At 49.7% G+C, this 16,592-nt stretch overlaps 6 protein-coding genes across 6 annotated transcripts; 2 read left to right on the top strand and 4 right to left on the bottom strand.

The window, feature by feature from the left end:
- Positions 1-250: 250 nt before the first annotated feature.
- EURHEDRAFT_453592 (alpha/beta hydrolase) lies at positions 251-1,411 on the top strand (the record flags this gene model as incomplete). The annotated part of the gene is made up of 1 exon (XM_040784135.1): positions 251-1,411. One exon carries the CDS (start codon positions 251-253, stop codon positions 1,409-1,411), a length of 1,161 nt encoding a protein of 386 aa, XP_040639971.1.
- Positions 1,412-2,100: 689 nt separating this feature from the next.
- On the top strand, positions 2,101-6,770 carry EURHEDRAFT_453495 (putative anucleate primary sterigmata (ApsB); the record flags this gene model as incomplete). Its single annotated transcript, XM_040784124.1, has 2 exons — positions 2,101-4,056; positions 4,107-6,770. 2 exons carry the CDS (start codon positions 2,101-2,103, stop codon positions 6,768-6,770), a joined length of 4,620 nt encoding a protein of 1,539 aa, XP_040639970.1.
- Positions 6,771-6,975: 205 nt separating this feature from the next.
- Positions 6,976-8,065, bottom strand: EURHEDRAFT_453575 (SDR family oxidoreductase; the record flags this gene model as incomplete). The annotated part of the gene is made up of 3 exons (XM_040784133.1): positions 6,976-7,258; positions 7,324-7,717; positions 7,774-8,065. 3 exons carry the CDS (start codon positions 8,063-8,065, stop codon positions 6,976-6,978), a joined length of 969 nt encoding a protein of 322 aa, XP_040639969.1.
- Positions 8,066-8,638: 573 nt separating this feature from the next.
- Positions 8,639-10,050, bottom strand: EURHEDRAFT_411439 (nicotinate-nucleotide diphosphorylase (carboxylating)). The gene is made up of 3 exons (XM_040781622.1): positions 9,873-10,050; positions 9,765-9,820; positions 8,639-9,708 (listed from the first exon to the last, which is right to left on the bottom strand). Exons 1-3 carry the CDS (start codon positions 10,032-10,034, stop codon positions 8,967-8,969), a joined length of 960 nt encoding a protein of 319 aa, XP_040639968.1. The 5' UTR covers positions 10,035-10,050; the 3' UTR covers positions 8,639-8,966.
- A 127-nt stretch (positions 10,051-10,177) lies between these two features.
- On the bottom strand, positions 10,178-11,710 carry EURHEDRAFT_411438 (putative aldose 1-epimerase). Its single transcript, XM_040781621.1, has 2 exons — positions 11,087-11,710; positions 10,178-11,039 (listed from the first exon to the last, which is right to left on the bottom strand). Exons 1-2 carry the CDS (start codon positions 11,587-11,589, stop codon positions 10,541-10,543), a joined length of 1,002 nt encoding a protein of 333 aa, XP_040639967.1. The 5' UTR covers positions 11,590-11,710; the 3' UTR covers positions 10,178-10,540.
- A 3,009-nt stretch (positions 11,711-14,719) lies between these two features.
- EURHEDRAFT_453742 (Zn(II)2Cys6 transcription factor domain-containing protein) lies at positions 14,720-15,823 on the bottom strand (the record flags this gene model as incomplete). Its single annotated transcript, XM_040784146.1, has 3 exons — positions 14,720-15,485; positions 15,558-15,655; positions 15,719-15,823. The coding sequence occupies 3 exons, from the start codon at positions 15,821-15,823 to the stop codon at positions 14,720-14,722; spliced, it is 969 nt and encodes a 322-aa protein (XP_040639966.1).
- Between the last annotated feature and the right edge of the window lie 769 nt (positions 15,824-16,592).

The raw sequence follows: 16,592 nt of genomic DNA, 5'->3' as shown, positions 1-16,592 counted from the left end.
AAAGTGGTTGGATAGAGATTGCTGATTATGTACTAGTATTTCATACATAACACGTTAACAAGTGAAAATGGAAGAAGAATAATGCTGAATCTCCGAAGAGAAACCAGTTTGCCTCCGAGACCGAGTTGCCCAATGCTATGCAGAAATGACGTCAATGTCTTTTATACGGTCATAATCTTTGGTATTTCGCGACCACTACTTTTAAGTAAAACCACATAATGCCTCAATAGTAAGACAGAAACCAACAGCCATGGCGACGTCTCTGGCAGCAATCCTATCCGCTCTGAACCTCCCACTTCTGACGGTGTACTACCTCCCGCCCCAGCTTCGCCAGGATCGAGACTGGTCATACCGGCAAGCATTGATGAACAAACTACTCAAATCGTTCTTGCGCAATTATACAGCAGCTCACGTAAAACAACCGCTTTCGCTCAAGCCGCGCTTTGAAGGTGATCGTTTTGCCGTGATCGAGCCTGCGAGTCCGGAGTTGTACATTGGCGTTGTTGAGGACAAGGTGATCAAACCGGAGAGGATTGGGGGGACTTGGTATCCGGTACCTTACCAAGCAAACGATCCGCTAGCAGACGATCAGCATGTTGTACTGCATCTGCACGGCGGTTCTTATGTGCTAGGAGACGGGCGGACGGCATCCTGCCAATCCCTTGTCAACACCTTACTCTCGAACACCCCGGCGAAATATGTTTTCAGTCTCCAGTACCGACTCGCTTGCAACTCGAACGCACGCTTCCCAGCACAGCTCCAAGACCTCATCACCGCATACTCCTTCCTACTCCACACCTTACATGTTCCACCCTCACGCATCGTCATCAGCGGGGATAGTTCCGGGGCCCATCTTACTATCGCCTTCCTCCGCTACATTGTCGACCATCCGAACATCCTCCCCGCGCCGAAATGCAGCTGGCTGTTTTCTCCTTGGTGTGATATCCCCGAAGCCACTGATACAAAAGTTTGGAGGAAGAGTCCGAATTATCAAACCGAATACATCCCGGCGACGTTTCCGGAATGGGGTGCAAGTCAGTTCCTGAAAGATGTTGAGATCACAGAACATGTCGAGCGATATGTGGCTCCGTTGTGGCACCCTTTCACTGTCCCCTCGCCGGTGCTGGTTGTCACGGGGGGGCGGGAAGTCCTGGCCCCGGAGCACATAAAGATGGCGCAAAGTCTCCAGAATATGACGAAGGACGACAACTCTCGAGTTGAATTATTTGTCGAGAACAAAGTGCCTCATGATGTCCTGATGGTTGGATGGATCTTGGGGTTCAGGGAGGAAGCCAAACGATGTGCTAGCAGGGCTGGTGAGTTTGTTGGTCAGGTACAAGCTATACCGGAGAAAGATCAATCTGATAAATCTGCTCATGCGCCTGGATATTCCTTGGGCGAGATCAATTAGCATTGATGATTGAAGTAAAACTGGTACTCGACTTTGTTGGAATTTTTTTGCAGACAGACAGATACCCTTGCGTTATCTATAATAAAAGCAGTCCATAGCCAAGATAACAGCAAGCTGTACATACCATTTCCCATGTGTTTATTGATTTCATAACTTCATGAAAGCGGAGCGTAGAGTAATGTGTATTTCACACAAACGTTATACAAGCCATTGTTTGGTTGTCCCCAGGAAAAGCGCTCATTGGCTGGAAGTGTGTCTGAGGCTCTTCCCCCCTACTTGTTTGGATTTCTCTTAGTTTCAAGAGGGGTGTCACTGTCACATTTCATGCCATCTGCTTTTGAGATGGGTATCTGTTGAATCCCTAATAAGGCATAGAGTATTCAAGCGAACAACTCGGCGTCCCCATGTCAACGGCCAGACTCCGCACTGTCCACCTCCAACTCCCCGAACCTTGACCGTCTCAACGCGATCATCTGCGCGCTCTCACAGCGCATTTTCTAGCAGTTTTGATTACGAAGAATAATATCGCTCGCCTGTAGGGACGGTTTCTCTGCGACAACTTTTCGCTCATGGTGGTGGACGACCACCATTATCTGCGGGGAGATCAGTTACCCACCGAGGATAATAACAAAAACAATAGTAATCACAGCGACGACGGCGACGAGAACCCCCACGATACCGCCTTCATGATGGACGAGAATAGCGGCACGACCGAGAAGGATGTTGAGCACCGCGCGCAGTACGAACAAGGAACAGACAGAAGGGAAGAGTACGAACAGGGGCGACAAGGGCGAGAACATGGGACAGACACCAACCCCTCAATAGTCGGATCTGAAGGCCAGAATGACCACGACGACTCATTTCTCCCTCCTCCGCTACCTGATCGTGACGACAGCAGCCTTCTGCTCCTATCCAGCGAGGACGACGACGGCGACCACGAACGCGGTGACAACCAAACCTTTCTCGAGGAGAAGGAGATGCGGAGAAAACTAATGGACATGGAGTCTAGTTTCCTTCCAGAACCATCTACGATTGACATGAACGCTGCCACCAATGAGGATGATACATACTTGGTTGGGGTCCCGGAGAAATATGCTAATGCACCGCCGCCCAATCCTACCCAACCGGAGGACCAGTCTCAGCTATCCACAGGGGATGAGGCAGGCCATGATCTCACGTCTATCCAGGAAGATGATGCGCCCGCTCCACAAACTCCGCGTCAAAGTGCAGAAGAGGGGAATACGACGATCGATATGGAGACTACTACGCCCGCTGGTCATCCTCCGGAGCGACAGCATGAAGACGAGACTACCATACTTGAAAATCCCTTTTCATCACCAGCCGCTCAGGCCGCAGCGAGAAACGAGAACCGGAATCTGTCGGGATCAGTATCAGAGAACACCGGAGCTGGTCAAAAATACCAGGACGGGGAAAACCCATCAGCTGACAAGTCGGTTACACCACAGTCGCGACGGTCCTCGCAACAAATGCGAGCCAGTTCCCAAAGCGGCAAGTCCAAACTACTTCACGACAGTAGTGACGGAGAGATGGCTCCCCGCGCTACCGTTCGAAGGGGAAATAGGCCAAAGTATCTGAACAGTCGCCAATCGGCCCAACGGCTATCCTACTCTTCTATTGCGACGACCAACACCGAAGCCACCCATAGCGATGCGACTCTGGGTGCTGATTATGCACTTCAATCAGGGGGTGCGGCCCTGGAGAGTGTGGGTGACGCTCAACCTGGGCAGCATGGCAACCTAGCGCGTTCTGTTAGCCTGGGGAGCGTGGCATCGGGCATCTCAGGGTACAGCGATGAGAATCCGCTTGACAAGAGTAACAAGAACCCCGCGGGGGCCTCAGATAGCGGTCTGCATACTCTGAGCGAGGAGGAGGGTCATACTTCGCAGTCTCGGCCAAGCTCCCGGTCTGCCCCAGGGTCACCTCAGCAAGAAACATCCACAGAAGATACCGAACCGATGACACCAAGGGCGAAGCCATCAGATCACAGTCTCCCTACAGACACGACCATTACGGAACGCATCAAGGACATACAGGTTCCTAGTGCCTTTTCTAGACAGTTCCGGGAGGAACTTGGCCACCATGCTTTGTCTCCAGAGAGGCGCACAGGGCCAACTTCCACCCCGGCATTTGGAAGGAGTGGTCGGAGCATGACGCTCAAAGAGCAGAGTAGTACGATCGACCGTCTGTCAAAGGAGAACTTCGATCTGAAGATGAGGATCCATTTCCTCAACGAGGCCTTGAATAAACGCTCGGAAGAGGGTATCAAGGAGATGATATCGGAGAATGTGGAGTTGAAGTCGGATAAGCTGAAGATACAAAAGGATAATCAAGGCCTCAAGAGAAAAGTTCGTGATCTGGAGAAGCAAATCAAGGATCAACAATCAGACAAGGAGTCCATGGTGAATCATGATCCTGAAGGCTCGGATGATGAGCAACGTGATTCGATCCAAAATGAAGAGATACTCTATTTACAAGAAAGGATGGAGACTTATGAACTTGAAATTGAACGTCTTCGCTCAGAAAGCATCGCGAGGGAGTCTGAGAAGAGAAGGCTTGCTGAGATGGTCAAATCGCTTAGCAATGGTAGGCCCGTTGGCTCTGATGTTGAGTCGAGGGAAGAGAGGGTAAGTGTGCCGACTTCTTGTCTGTTCTAGTCACATGCTGATAATCTCAGGATATGTGGAAGGATATGCTTGATGCAGAGACCGCCGCGCGTGAGCAAGCAGAGGAAGAAAACAAGGTTCTCCACGATGAGACGTTGCGCTTGAGAAGTGAAATGGAGTTTGCACTGGGCAGTGCTAGGTCAGGCCAGCGCGACCCGACGCTCGTAGGGGTTTCCTATTACTCAAGCACGACAGACCGGGAGTTCAACCGCAACTCGAGTGGCGGTACTCTTGTGATAGAGCTGGAGCTCCTGAAGCAAGAAAATGCAGAATTAAGAAAGGAAGTCAGTGCGCAGACATCTATGCTCACGTCTCGAAACCGAGAAAAGGAACGTCTGTACCAGGAGATTGAGGAGCTGAAGCTTGGGCAACGCCGTGAGGGAAGTCGGTCGATTGCTGGGGACAGCATATTTGACCGCTCGGCTTCGCGAGCACATGGAAGGTCTTCCTCGCGGACTAGTGAAATGTCCCCGGAAGATGAAGCTGATCGGGAGGAACTTGAGCTTCGAAATGGACAACTGCGTGATCAGGTTTCCATGCTGAAATTGGAGAACCAAACAACCCGAGACCAATTGGAAGAATACACCCAAGAACTCGAAGCACTTGACAAGGCCTACCAGGCTGATGTCGAGCAGGCAGAAGAAGAAATCCAAAACCTTCAACAAGAGCGTGACCAAGCCCTGCAAATGGCTGAGGAACGTGACGCCGCTTTCCAGGATCTCAGAGCGGAAGCCCAAGAAGAACTCGATGCTCTCGCCGGAGAGCTGGAGCAGAAGGTAGAAGAGTGCCAGCGCTTAAACGAGGAAGTGCGGAGTCAGGATGAGAGCCTTCAAGTATTGCAAGCGGAGATGCGTTCGGCTGGCGAGGGCATTATTCATCTCGAAGAAGATGCGCAGAACAACTTGGAGCGGTACAAGGCAGTTCAGCAAGAACTTGAAGACTCGAATCGGGAGATGGAGCAGTTGGAGCAGAACCTCTACGAGGCTAACACCAAGGTCCAGCGACTTACTGTGCAGATCGAATCGAGCCACAATGAAATTGCCTTCCTGCGCGAAGAGCAAGATGGGGATAAGATCAAGATTGGTGATCTCGAGTCAGACCTGAAGACTCACGAGATCAACCTTGGTAGCGAAAGAGACAAGACCAGAGAGCTGGAAGCCCGCCTGGCGGAAGAGAGACACCAGCGAGAGGTTGTTGGAGGTAAAGAAAAGCAGGAAGTCCAGCGGATCGTGAACGAATTGAACCGCGAGTCGTCCTCTGCCAAGGATGAGTTGCGAAGACTCAGGAAGGCTTTATCTGCCCAAGAAGTCGAGACTGCTACCTGGCGGGAGCGACTCTTGGACCTGGAGAACAACCTCCGGGAGACGCTTGGTGACCTAACTGGTAGCCGCTCTAGCCTCATAACCAACATTGTCAAGTTACAAAAGGAGCTCGAGTCAACGGCATTAGAACTCGAGAGTACTCGCTCGAAGCTGGACGAGAAGGAGTCGCTCTTGCGGAACCGCGATGCCCTTCTTGAGAGCCATGGTCTGGAATCGCGCAAGCTATCCGAACTTCTCGACCGCGAGCGCCATGCTCGCCGGGCAGACAAGCAATCGTTCGAACAGGCACTCAAGTCCCACCACCAGACCTCCCGCAGCATCACGCAGAGCAACTCGCGCATCACCGAGCTTGAACAAGCACGCAGTAAAGACCACAAACGCTTCACGGGTCTAGAGCAGCAATTCAAGGATCAGCTGAGTGAACGGAACGCTATGCTCCTCACCATCTGGAAACGTTTGTCTGCCATGTGCGGTCCAGACTGGGCACACTCCAACAGCCTCATCAACGGCAACCTCCCCAGCCAAGAAGTCATCGGTAACATTCTCTTCTGGCCTGGGTTCAGCCGCAATCTAATGCTCGCTGTTAAGACAATGGAGGCGGTGATTGGGGGATTCAAGAACCGAATCAAGAGCGTCGAGCGGGATCTAACCAAGCAATACCAGACCCTGGAGCACACATTCAGCTTACGGGTGAAGAAGCTCGATCGTCTCGAGGAAGGAATCATGAACATACGCGCCCAGCAACATAGCAAAAACCAATCCGGGACGTCGCCAGAGATAGCCAAGCTGCGCGGCGAGAACCGATTGCTAAAGGCAGAACTCAACCTGATCCAATCGCATTCCCGCAGTCGCGGACCTGTCACAGGGTCATCAGCACAGCCTACATCGCCAACACACGAGAGCAACAACGGCGATTCTGCAGCTGACCTCCAAAGAGGTCTCGTGCGAAGCTCCACAACAACCGGCATTCCGCAACCATCCCATTTCTCCTCCGCAACAACCTTAGCCGAACAACAAGGCGCCCTAGTCCACGGCAACCGCGCCCGTCACGGCTCCACAGACACAGGCAACGGCGAGAAATGGATTCAACGTCTCCGCGAACTCGAAAAGCGGCTTAAAGCGGAACGCGAAGCTAGATTGTTAGACCGCGGCGGTGCACGCAAAAGACTCGAAGAGCGCGATGCGGAGAACCAACGCCTTCGCGCGCAGATTGAGAGACAGCAGCGTGCTAGACGGAGTCTCGCTGCGGCGGATGAGCAGTATGCTGGGAGGATTCAGTCCGGTGATCAACATGAAGATGATGATCATAGTTCGAGCGAGGGGACGGGATTCTATGTTGATATTGAAGTTTAATCTTTGTTTCGGATACTATTTCTATATGCGTTTGTACTTGTGTTTGTTAAATATGCTATATACCCTTCCGGTTATGGTGTTTAGTTCTGATGTGGGGGACTTTATTTATTGCATAAGTTAGGTGTATATACATGCCTATATGAATTTAATGTCATTTTCATGACTCGTAGTTTTCTACTGCAGCTTATTTACCTATGGTTAACAATCAAAGTGATGGCTCGCGTGACCAAAACTCATTTCGCACTCTCATGACCTTCAACGAAAAGCTATTTCTCAACCATTCCTGGAGCCACGAAGGGAGCGATCGAATGAAAGTAGCAACGGAGCTGGACGCAGGTAAGATGATCGAGCCACTCTTTCTCTCGAGAATATGCTTGACCACGGCAGCAGACACCATCCGGGTATCCATAATGGGCTGACCAAAAGAATCACCGGCGTCTGTGAGGTTCCGAATAAGAGGCGTTCGGACCCATAGTGGATTAACGATACTAGAGTGTAGAAAACGGGTCAGATCTGGTAATCAGGGAACCTGGCAAAACAGAAACTACTGTACCTTGTCCGAACCCGAGTCGCCCCATACCAATGCCTAATTTCCTGTGAAAGACCCTCATGAAAAGCTAACGCACTGGCCTTAGTACAAGCATAATCAACCATTTCACCAACAGTAATAAAACTAGCCATGCTAGCCATTGTAACAACATGGCCGTGGTTGTGCCGCACCATGCTAGGAAGAAATTCCTTGACCGTCAGGAAGTGGGCGAGTGTGTTCACTTTGAAGGATTTCCAAATCATAGACTCTGGTTCATCTAGAATGGTATCGTTGGTGAAGACGCCGGCGTTATTGACTAGGACGGTTGGATGGCCGTGCTTTGCCCTGATTTTATCTGCTGCTGCTTTGATGCTATCGGTGCTTGTAACGTCGGCTTCGTAGAAGTAGATATTCGGGGCTAAAGATGTCAGTCAAAACTCGGTTTTAACACAGATCATGGCATCAGGCACTTACAATGGGTGAATTCAGGTTCCTGAATGTCAATAATCACTACTTTGACCTCCCTCTCCGATAATTCCTCGGCGATCGTCTGTCCAATACCACTGCTCCCACCGGTAATAAGCACCAACTCCTGCTGGGAGTTCCATGGCTCTGCCGGATGCCAGTTATTGAGAACACAGTGAGACAATAAAGAGCTTGCCTTGTTGATAGCGTAACACGCGAATAAGCCACTCAAAAAACCTTTCGCTGGAAAGGAGTTAGCAGCCCTATAAAGTTGGGTCAAGTAGTGAGATTCGCCGCCCATTTTAATGGTGTAAGAAGGCCAACATAGAGCGGAGGTTCAGCATCACTTATGTAACCCGTCAGTGCTATTGGTTTGGTCTTTCCTGGCCATATTTTGTTATATTTTTTCTGTGATGAAGAAGGTAATGATGCATGATCAACAACAGTAACTTCTGCAGTGATAATCACACATTCAAACTGGGTCTCATTGTACCACTGAGAAGAGATAGCAACCGAGGTCTAGACTCAAATCCATGGGTCTGTGGACTAGAGCATTTATTAGATGAATAACCAGCCTCAGCTGGCGCCCATCAAATAACAAAATCAGAAAATCATTGCAGGATAGAGATGACAAATAGATCAAATGAGGATACTTAAAATATAGTAAGCATTTACCTACACCTGACCTATCATATCCCTGGGCCTATTGTATCCCCTGGGGATATCATTGCCCTATGCATGGTTGCATACTCCGTACACGTAGTACATACAAAGTCAGGCGGCCATACGTAAAAGCCAACAAATACACCCTGCAAACCGACTACAAAATAATTCTAATCCAATGATACTCAGCACGTTAGTGCAGGGTCTTGTGGCTTAGCTGACTTCTCCAACCCCCTCATATGCAACGAGGACACGAAGACTAGATATGCAGTAATAATGTAACAATCATGGCCAATGCGCATTTCTGTGTCATATAATGCTAGAAAGCAGATCTTGTCAGAAGTATTGATTTCATCACTGTTCGGATCAAAATCGACTCTTCAGTATTTGCACGTTATTATGTTCGTTCATCAGGGCTAACCCCTGGAAACTCTGCTGGTTCGTGAAGAGTGCATTCGTATTGACTCGATCTTAACTGTGCAACCATGCAGAGTATGTAAACATGTCTATATACGTTCATGCAATGTAATGTAACATACCTACCGCAACGATACCTTCAATGAAAAGTCTACAATAGATGTCCCCTGGTGAATCGAGCTTGTCGACAAAATATCGACATCCTCACAAACAAACGAAGCCGCATTCGCCTCCGTCAAACCCCCACTAACTTCCACCAGGAACGCATTCCTCTTCCCCTTAGCCGCCCACTCCTCCTTAAGTTGCTTTGCAGCAACCTTAACTTCGTCCGCTGTGAAGTTATCCAACATGATAACATCCGCACCAGCTTCAATCGCTGCATTCGCCTCCTCCAGATTCCTCACTTCGACTTCAACCTTCGTCGCAAACCCACCAACGCTCTTAGCAGCCTGCACGGCCCTCGGGATCGCCGCCGCAATCGACTCCTCCCCAACAGCTCTGTTGCCCCCATCCGCCGCAGCAGAGTTATTCGCACAAGCCCAAACATGGTTATCCTTGAGCATAACCATATGGCTCAGATCGTGCCTGTGCGGATCTGCCCCTCCAACCAGAATACCGTACTTTTCAACAATCCGGAACCCGGGTGTCGTCTTGCGGGTTCCTGCGAGGGTACCGGCCCAGCCGTGTGTGCGGAGGGCGGCGAGCAGGGAGGCAGATTTGGATGCGATGCCAGAGCAGCGGGCGAGGATGTTTAGGGCGACGCGCTCGCCGAGGAGGATTTTGCGGATTGGGCCGCGGACGGTGGCGCAGTGGTGGGTTGGGTTCGGGTTGAGGGGGAGGCCTTCTTTAATATGCCATTCCACACTGCTCTTATCAGCATACGCATTCTCAGGTCTCATGGGAGATTGAATGTAACGTACGTGCACCCAAGCTGCGAAAAAACCTCATTGACGAACGGAACACCAGCTACTACACCCTACTCCTCTTAGTCTGTCTTCCTCTAAAACCCTAAGGTAGAAGATAGATACCTCGCTCTTCCCAAGTAATCGCGCCTCACCCTCCGACTCACCAACGACAAAGCCACCATAGTCAAAGCTAGGGGTGTCCTCCTCGAGCCAAGCCGTGATCAGCGTCTTGTAATTATTCGGCAATAGGTGACGGAGGTCTCCGTATGGGGATGCGGACGTCATGGTGATGAATGCGGTTTAATATGTGCTGTAGGTAATATATTGGGATATGTACAGTTCTCTGTAGTGATCGTGTTCGCGATCGTGATTCGTGAAATAGGGGATTATAGATAAGTCATGAATGCAATTTTGTATCTATCTGTATGCTGGAATGGAAGCTACTGATGATTTTCACCCCGCGCGGGGGGGCGAGTCCAGTCACGTGCGGAAGCGCACGTGATCTACAAACCCGCGGAATCGTGTTTAAACTCCGAGATCCGGAGATTATTATTATCGCCGTTAAATACGTAAGTTACAATACTGGAAAACACTGGTAACCACCGTTTCGGAGCGCTAGAAGCATTGCCGGATTCGAGAACATAATCCGATCAGCTGAGAATGCGAAATTTATGAAAAGACGCAAAACGGGCCCAGAAAGTTCTCATTGTGGATCTGGTGGATATGAATATTCAAAATGAGTGAATATGAGTCAGGCGACCCTGGAAAAGAGGGTCCAATAACGAAGCAAATCACGCTTTCCACGCCTTATACACATTCTTGCACCCAAATAACTGCCCCCGCTTCAGCACAACCATAGACCGCCATCCCGGCTCATTAACCGCGTTAACGAACCGGCTCGGCTCAACACAGAACCCTGCGCCCTCTCCGCGCGCCGGTGCCCCCTCCACCTGCGGTGTGTCGATGTATTTGCCCGTGTAGAGCTGGAAGGCTGGCTCGGTGCTATGGACTTCGAGATGCAGGTTGGTGATTGGGTGGTGGAACTGGGCAAGGCGTTTGAGGGGCTGGGTGCGTGTGTCGAGGGCGATCTTGGAGGGATCGCTTTCCATCACAAAGACGTCGTCGATGTGAGGTTCTGAGGGGCCTAGGCCGAAGGGGCTGGTTACATCTTTGTAAAATTTGGTGATTTCGCCTGTTGGGATGCCGGTGTCGTCAAGGGGGAGATAGTCGTTGGTGGCTAGTTGGGCTTGGGTGCCTTCCACGGTTGAGGTGCCAGCGATATTGAAGTAGCTATATCGTTAGTACTTGTATACTCTGTACAGAGAGTGAAAACCTACCTATGGTTGGTAAGGTTGACCACGGTCTCCTCACACTCATCACCCACAAATTCGATCTCATACTCCGCCGTCAACACTGTCTTCGGATTTGCCCCATTCACATCCTCTTTCCCAGCCGCATACCACACCCTCAACTCCACAGTCCCAGGGTACCCCTCCTCCCCATCACGACTCAGATACTTGAATAACAACGCATCCTTCCCATCCCTCTTCACCGTATGCGGTCCATCAAAAACCCGCTGCCCCCACCCCTTCTCACCTCCATGGATCGAATTGTGCCCATTGTTCTTGGGAAGGAAGTAATCGCGGCCATTGAGGTTATGGATTACAGCGCCCTGGATGCGGTTGGCGACGCGGCCGATGGTGGCGCCGAAGTGCGGCGTGTTGTATTTTTCGTATTGCTCTTGGGTGTTGAAGCCGAGGACGATGTTTTGGTCCGCGATGCGGAACTCTTGGATGATGGCTCCCAGCGGAAGGAAGCTGAAGGCGGCTTCTTGGGTCATTTTTGTTGGCGTTGAGACGTAAATGAGTTGGGAAGGGAGGTTTTTGTGTGGTAGGTGTTAAAATAATGGAGCTATCGCGGGGCATGACGTCCAGTGAGACAACCCCGCAAAACATCCCCGGAATCTACCATCAACATAACTACAAAGAGCAGTCCCACAACCAATCTCCTTTAATATTTGCATCAAACTCAAAATGATTCTGCAATATCCAACAATTGCATTGACGAACGTCCATCTGGCACATGCTCGAGGTTGGGGGAGGATTTGTCCTATGGCCCATGAGCTCATTTATTATGAATATGTGAAGGGATTACGTAGAAGATTCTGTTGACAAGGGTGAAAGAAATCCCGCAGCATTGATGCTGAATCGGCTGCAGTCTGGATAAGAACCTGGTTTGGTTCTGATACGGCTGCTCTTCTTCAGCGCTTGGCCCGTAGTAGCCCTTCGAGCGGTGGTATAATATAGGCTGACTGGCCAGGATGATGCATTGGCTATCATAAGTCAAATAGCCCTGACCTGTAAAGGATCAATCGTGTGTAGTCTATTGCGGATAAGGAATCCAAGAATTGGGTGGTTATGGTATCCGCAATGATAATGGCCAACAGTAGTATATCCAGCCATATCTTGGATGCAATTTTGAGCATATCCATGACAATGTCCTCATTTCAAGAATCTGGCAATTGACCGATATTATTCCCCCCAACCAAAGGTATCGGTATAGATCACCAGATGTCCCGGTTCCTGATGGGGACTAGTCGAATTATCTGCCCAGGTAGAAATCTGCTCTTCCTATAAGTTTGGTACTAATATTTACAAACTACGTGGAAGAAGAATATCAACGATTGGGCAAAATGGTCCGCGAGATAAGCAAAATGATCATGATCTCCAACCCTACTAACACGAGATCGCTTTCTGCACGGGCAGAAAAGAAGCTTCCATGGAGAACTTGTAGCAGTAGGTTCTTGTCCGGGCCAACCCGCATCGTTATTGGGATCATTTTGACACCCCTGAGAAGGTCTTCCAGTCTCTGTTCATCAATTAGGCTGTGAACGATGCTGGATTAAGGAATACACCATCAAGCGCTGTCGGCGCGGAGAAAATGGTCCAGGCATATCTCGAGCGTACTCGTTCCAAGCCCGATATCAGCCTCTCGGAAACACCCGTTCAGCGTCTCCTATACAACGATGATAAGAATGTCGAAGGGGGTAATTATAGAAGCGGATACGCCGTGAAAACCGTCATCGCTACCGGAGCCTGGCCAAGCCGTCTCGTAAACCTAACCGGAGTCATGGAAGCCAACACTGTAACCATTGGATACACACAATAACCGACGCAGAGCATGAGAAGTACTGGGATATCGCCTGCCATACCAACCTCAACACGGGTTTGAACATCTCCGCCCCGCTACGAGAACTCGTAAAGTCCTGAAACGGTCGATGGGCTGCGAAATACGGTGGACATGCGCGATCCGGAGGACCCCACGCAGACCTACCGCACATCATATCCCATTACAGCCCTAGATGATCCTCATCACAGCATGCCGTGAGATAACTCCCACCTTAGCTGATCGACCGCTTGCCAAAACCAGGATCTGCTGATACATAGCACCTCGCCTATTATTGTCTTGGCCATCGAATGAAGAACATTGTCCCGCAGGGCTCGAACAAACAACCGCCAGCGACTCCCTGATCTACCCACAACCCCGATTCAAAACCCCCACCTCGCCACCCCTTCACGGCTGGAACCATCCTCTACTGGGCGAATTTCGTCATTCAATCCATAACCGGCACCTACTCGCACAGAAGTGATCATAGGAATCAAAGAAGGCTGATATCGGGCCGTACAGATTCATGGTTCAGGGCGAGGGGCACGGGAGATCGGTTCGGAGCAGTTCAAGGCACACTGTATCCCGTAGACGTCTATGATTCACCATAGGATCAGTCACCTGATGTGCATGCCCCGATGAGGAAGGTACGAGTGCCGCGAACCGGGAGTCGGGCTGGGTCAGGGACCAGACCAGATCAGATCCAGACTGATGACATTTGTAGCATGTCAGAGTGAGATAAGTCTAGACCTGCATGTCAACACGAATCATACTTTGAATACAGAGTATCATACCAACTCAACCGCAACACACAAAGAACCTATTCTGTAAATGGATCCAACACTATACACTACTGTACTTGTACATGGACAACACCCTGCATTGATCATGAACGACTCCGGAGTAACATGCTAGCAAGAGAAAAGCCCACGTGCTAACCCAAAGGGTAAAATCCGGAAACCGGACCCCCAACAAGGACACAAGTTCCGACGGACTACGGAGCAACTGCTGCCGAGGAAGTTTATGTAATCGGAATACGGATCATGCTTGTAATATTACATCCAGCTGGTCGGCACTTCGGGCCGTTTGACAGTTGTGGGACTGCATAGTACTTTACATGACTCCAGCGTACCTCTCTACGAGTACGAGTACAGCATAAAGATCACCATCGAACTTGTTCCTTATTCTCTGTGATATTGGAATGGTCAGCAATTCAATTGGATTCCGATCTGTGTAGTTCGCTAGGACTAACGATGTTCTTTGTGCTCTACATAATCACAAGGTCATGGATACGGAGATAAGAGGCGTTCTCCGTCATGCTGACTCCACCGTTCCTGGCCTCGGTTCGGCGGTCGGCCACTTATTGCCCCGACTCCAGGACAAAAAAAGTCTCCGTCAGAATGATTCGTGTTGCCGGAAACGGAAACGGTGTTATAGACCTAGAATAAAGTAATCTCTCCGATGACTGAGTATAGGTAATGTTATAACAGTGACATTTCAATAAAAAGGGGAACTATCGAAAAGAAAACCAGTTTCCAAGACAAGACAAGAAGACAAGACTGACGCCTAGAGTGTTCGAACCCGTTTTGAATCCAACTCCAGACACCGCACCAATAGGCAGACAAAATAACCCACTCAAACCCTGTACATTGAATCAAAGGCCCTCCCGGTAAATCAAAGCAGAAAAAAGGAGAGAAAGAAGAAATAATCATGTATAGTATACATGCGTCACGTCGTTATCAAAATAGTAGTAATAATATCACACCGGGAGGTGATACCTTTTTTTTTTTTTTTTAAATGGCGTTTCAAATCGATGTAATTTCTGTCGGGTTGGGATTCAAGAATTGATTGAAGTCTTCGTAATCATTCTTCGTATTATCCAGCCCGATGCAGTTAATCGGGATTTGGCGATTGAACATTGGTGAGGACATCGGGTCATCGAAGGACATATTCGTATAATCCGCAGACCCTAACAGGTCCATCTCATCGAAGGCGCCAAACCCATTATTGTTTGGCCATGGCTGAGGTCCTTGCAATGCAATGGGGTTGACCACACCCTGCATCGACATCTGGGCTGCATATGCGGGATTATTCGGTGCCATCGGCGACTGCATTTGCTGATGTTGCGGTTGCTGCTGAGGCTCTTGTTTAATCACAGGAGTAGGCTGTGCGGTGCGCGAAGATGACGGGCTGAAACTTGGCGGCGTGGGAGGCAGCTGCTGTTGGGGCGGTGCAGTAGAGGCAGCACCAAAGACATCGGAGGGGAAACGAGACGAGACCACGGGGGACTGAGCGGCACTCTCCGAGCTGGCGTCCGAGGAATCCTGGCGCTGCATGGCGTTGCGTCTCCACAGTTCTTGCTGCATGATTTCGGTGTTCTCCTCGAAGCGTTCGCCCTTGGTGTGGTCTAGAGCACCTAACCGGGTAAGTAGATCGTGGGTTAGCGGGTGGCCGTTGGCTTCGCATCGTAGTGGTTCTCCGGGCCAGCCTTCGCCTTCGTTGGAACGACGGTACATTTCTTGTAGGCCGAGGACGAGCCATGTTTGTTGTTGTTCAAGCATCTCAACGTATCTATCAATAACGTATGGTTAGCAAATCGAACCCTCCCAGTAAACTGCGCAAAGACAAGCTAGGTGCGCTCACCCCTTGGGGTACACTTTGTCATGGGCCTTCTTTCGCTCGCCAAAGACGCAGATGGCATTGTCTGCCCTGCATCGACCACACGGACTGCCGCCATCACACTGTAGGGGTCAGTGCATCAGAGACTGATGCTGTTGTAACTCTTGTTAATTCGAATTGCTTACCTTGGACTTTTTTAATCTACAGCGATCACATGCCTTGCAGACCCTCTTGCGAACATTGTCGGAATGTGAGTGGTCTGATGTTGGTGTTGAATGGCGGGCTGTCATTGTGTATAATTTATTATGTTGTTGTATTCCCTCTTTTTATCCTCTTGTCGATAGTAGTTGAGTGTATGGTAGAAGATCGGCAATCGGTGTGATAACGGTGATATCAAGGCGATGGATGAGTTATAGAGAGCATGGATGGTATCAGAGTAACAAGCAAATGATTAATGAATGACCCGTAGTCAAGATGAACAGTAGTAGTTATAGAGAGAAGAGAGAAAGCAAAGGAAGTGAGAGAAGTATACAAAGTAGTTCAGCCGGGGACTGCTCGTTTTAAAGAAACACACAGACACCTTGACACACAGCTGGAACTGGGGTTCTTATTTAATATAAATAAAATTTCCTGAATTTTCTTTATCCTTTGATCCTAATTAGTGATTAGATTATGATTATGGAATCCATTTTCTCTCCCTGGAAAGTTGCTAAACCTGCTACTAGGACTAGTAAACTGTCGGTCCACCCAGTACCGTACGGTAAGTAATGGTACCGTCGCATAACACGGAGTCTTTCGCTCGGGAAGTCGGACCTTGGATCGGATCTCGGCGGTCCCACGGATGGATTAGCAATGCACATTTCTGTCTTCTATGTTTTATATCCGTATAGCCGTATATCCATCCTGTTCTTTTCCTCGAAAAGCAACCGTTGCCCCATAGAGCACGGAGTACTGGTAAGCTTATATCAGGTTATCTCAACACTAAATACCCCTGTACATACTCTGGTCTAGCTTGACAAACTCATGAGATCAACACATCGCAGTCCAGACGTCATAAAA

The sequence above is a fragment of the Aspergillus ruber genome (genome assembly GCF_000600275.1).
Source record: "Aspergillus ruber CBS 135680 unplaced genomic scaffold scaffold00009, whole genome shotgun sequence".
Lineage (NCBI taxonomy): Eukaryota > Fungi > Ascomycota > Eurotiomycetes > Eurotiales > Aspergillaceae > Aspergillus > Aspergillus ruber.
This window is presented reverse-complemented; position numbering and strand designations above follow the sequence as displayed.

Coding starts and splice junctions, on each gene's coding strand:
- EURHEDRAFT_411439 (XM_040781622.1), bottom strand. CDS start 10,034: ATGACGTCCGCATCCCCATACGGAGACCTCCGTCACCTATTGCCGAAT. Junction 9,821..9,872: donor GATTACTTGGGAAGAGCGAG/GTATCTATCTTC, acceptor TAAGAGGAGTAG/GGTGTAGTAGCTGGTGTTCC. Junction 9,709..9,764: donor TTTTCGCAGCTTGGGTGCAC/GTACGTTACATT, acceptor TGATAAGAGCAG/TGTGGAATGGCATATTAAAG.
- EURHEDRAFT_411438 (XM_040781621.1), bottom strand. CDS start 11,589: ATGACCCAAGAAGCCGCCTTCAGCTTCCTTCCGCTGGGAGCCATCATC. Junction 11,040..11,086: donor GTCAACCTTACCAACCATAG/GTAGGTTTTCAC, acceptor CTAACGATATAG/CTACTTCAATATCGCTGGCA.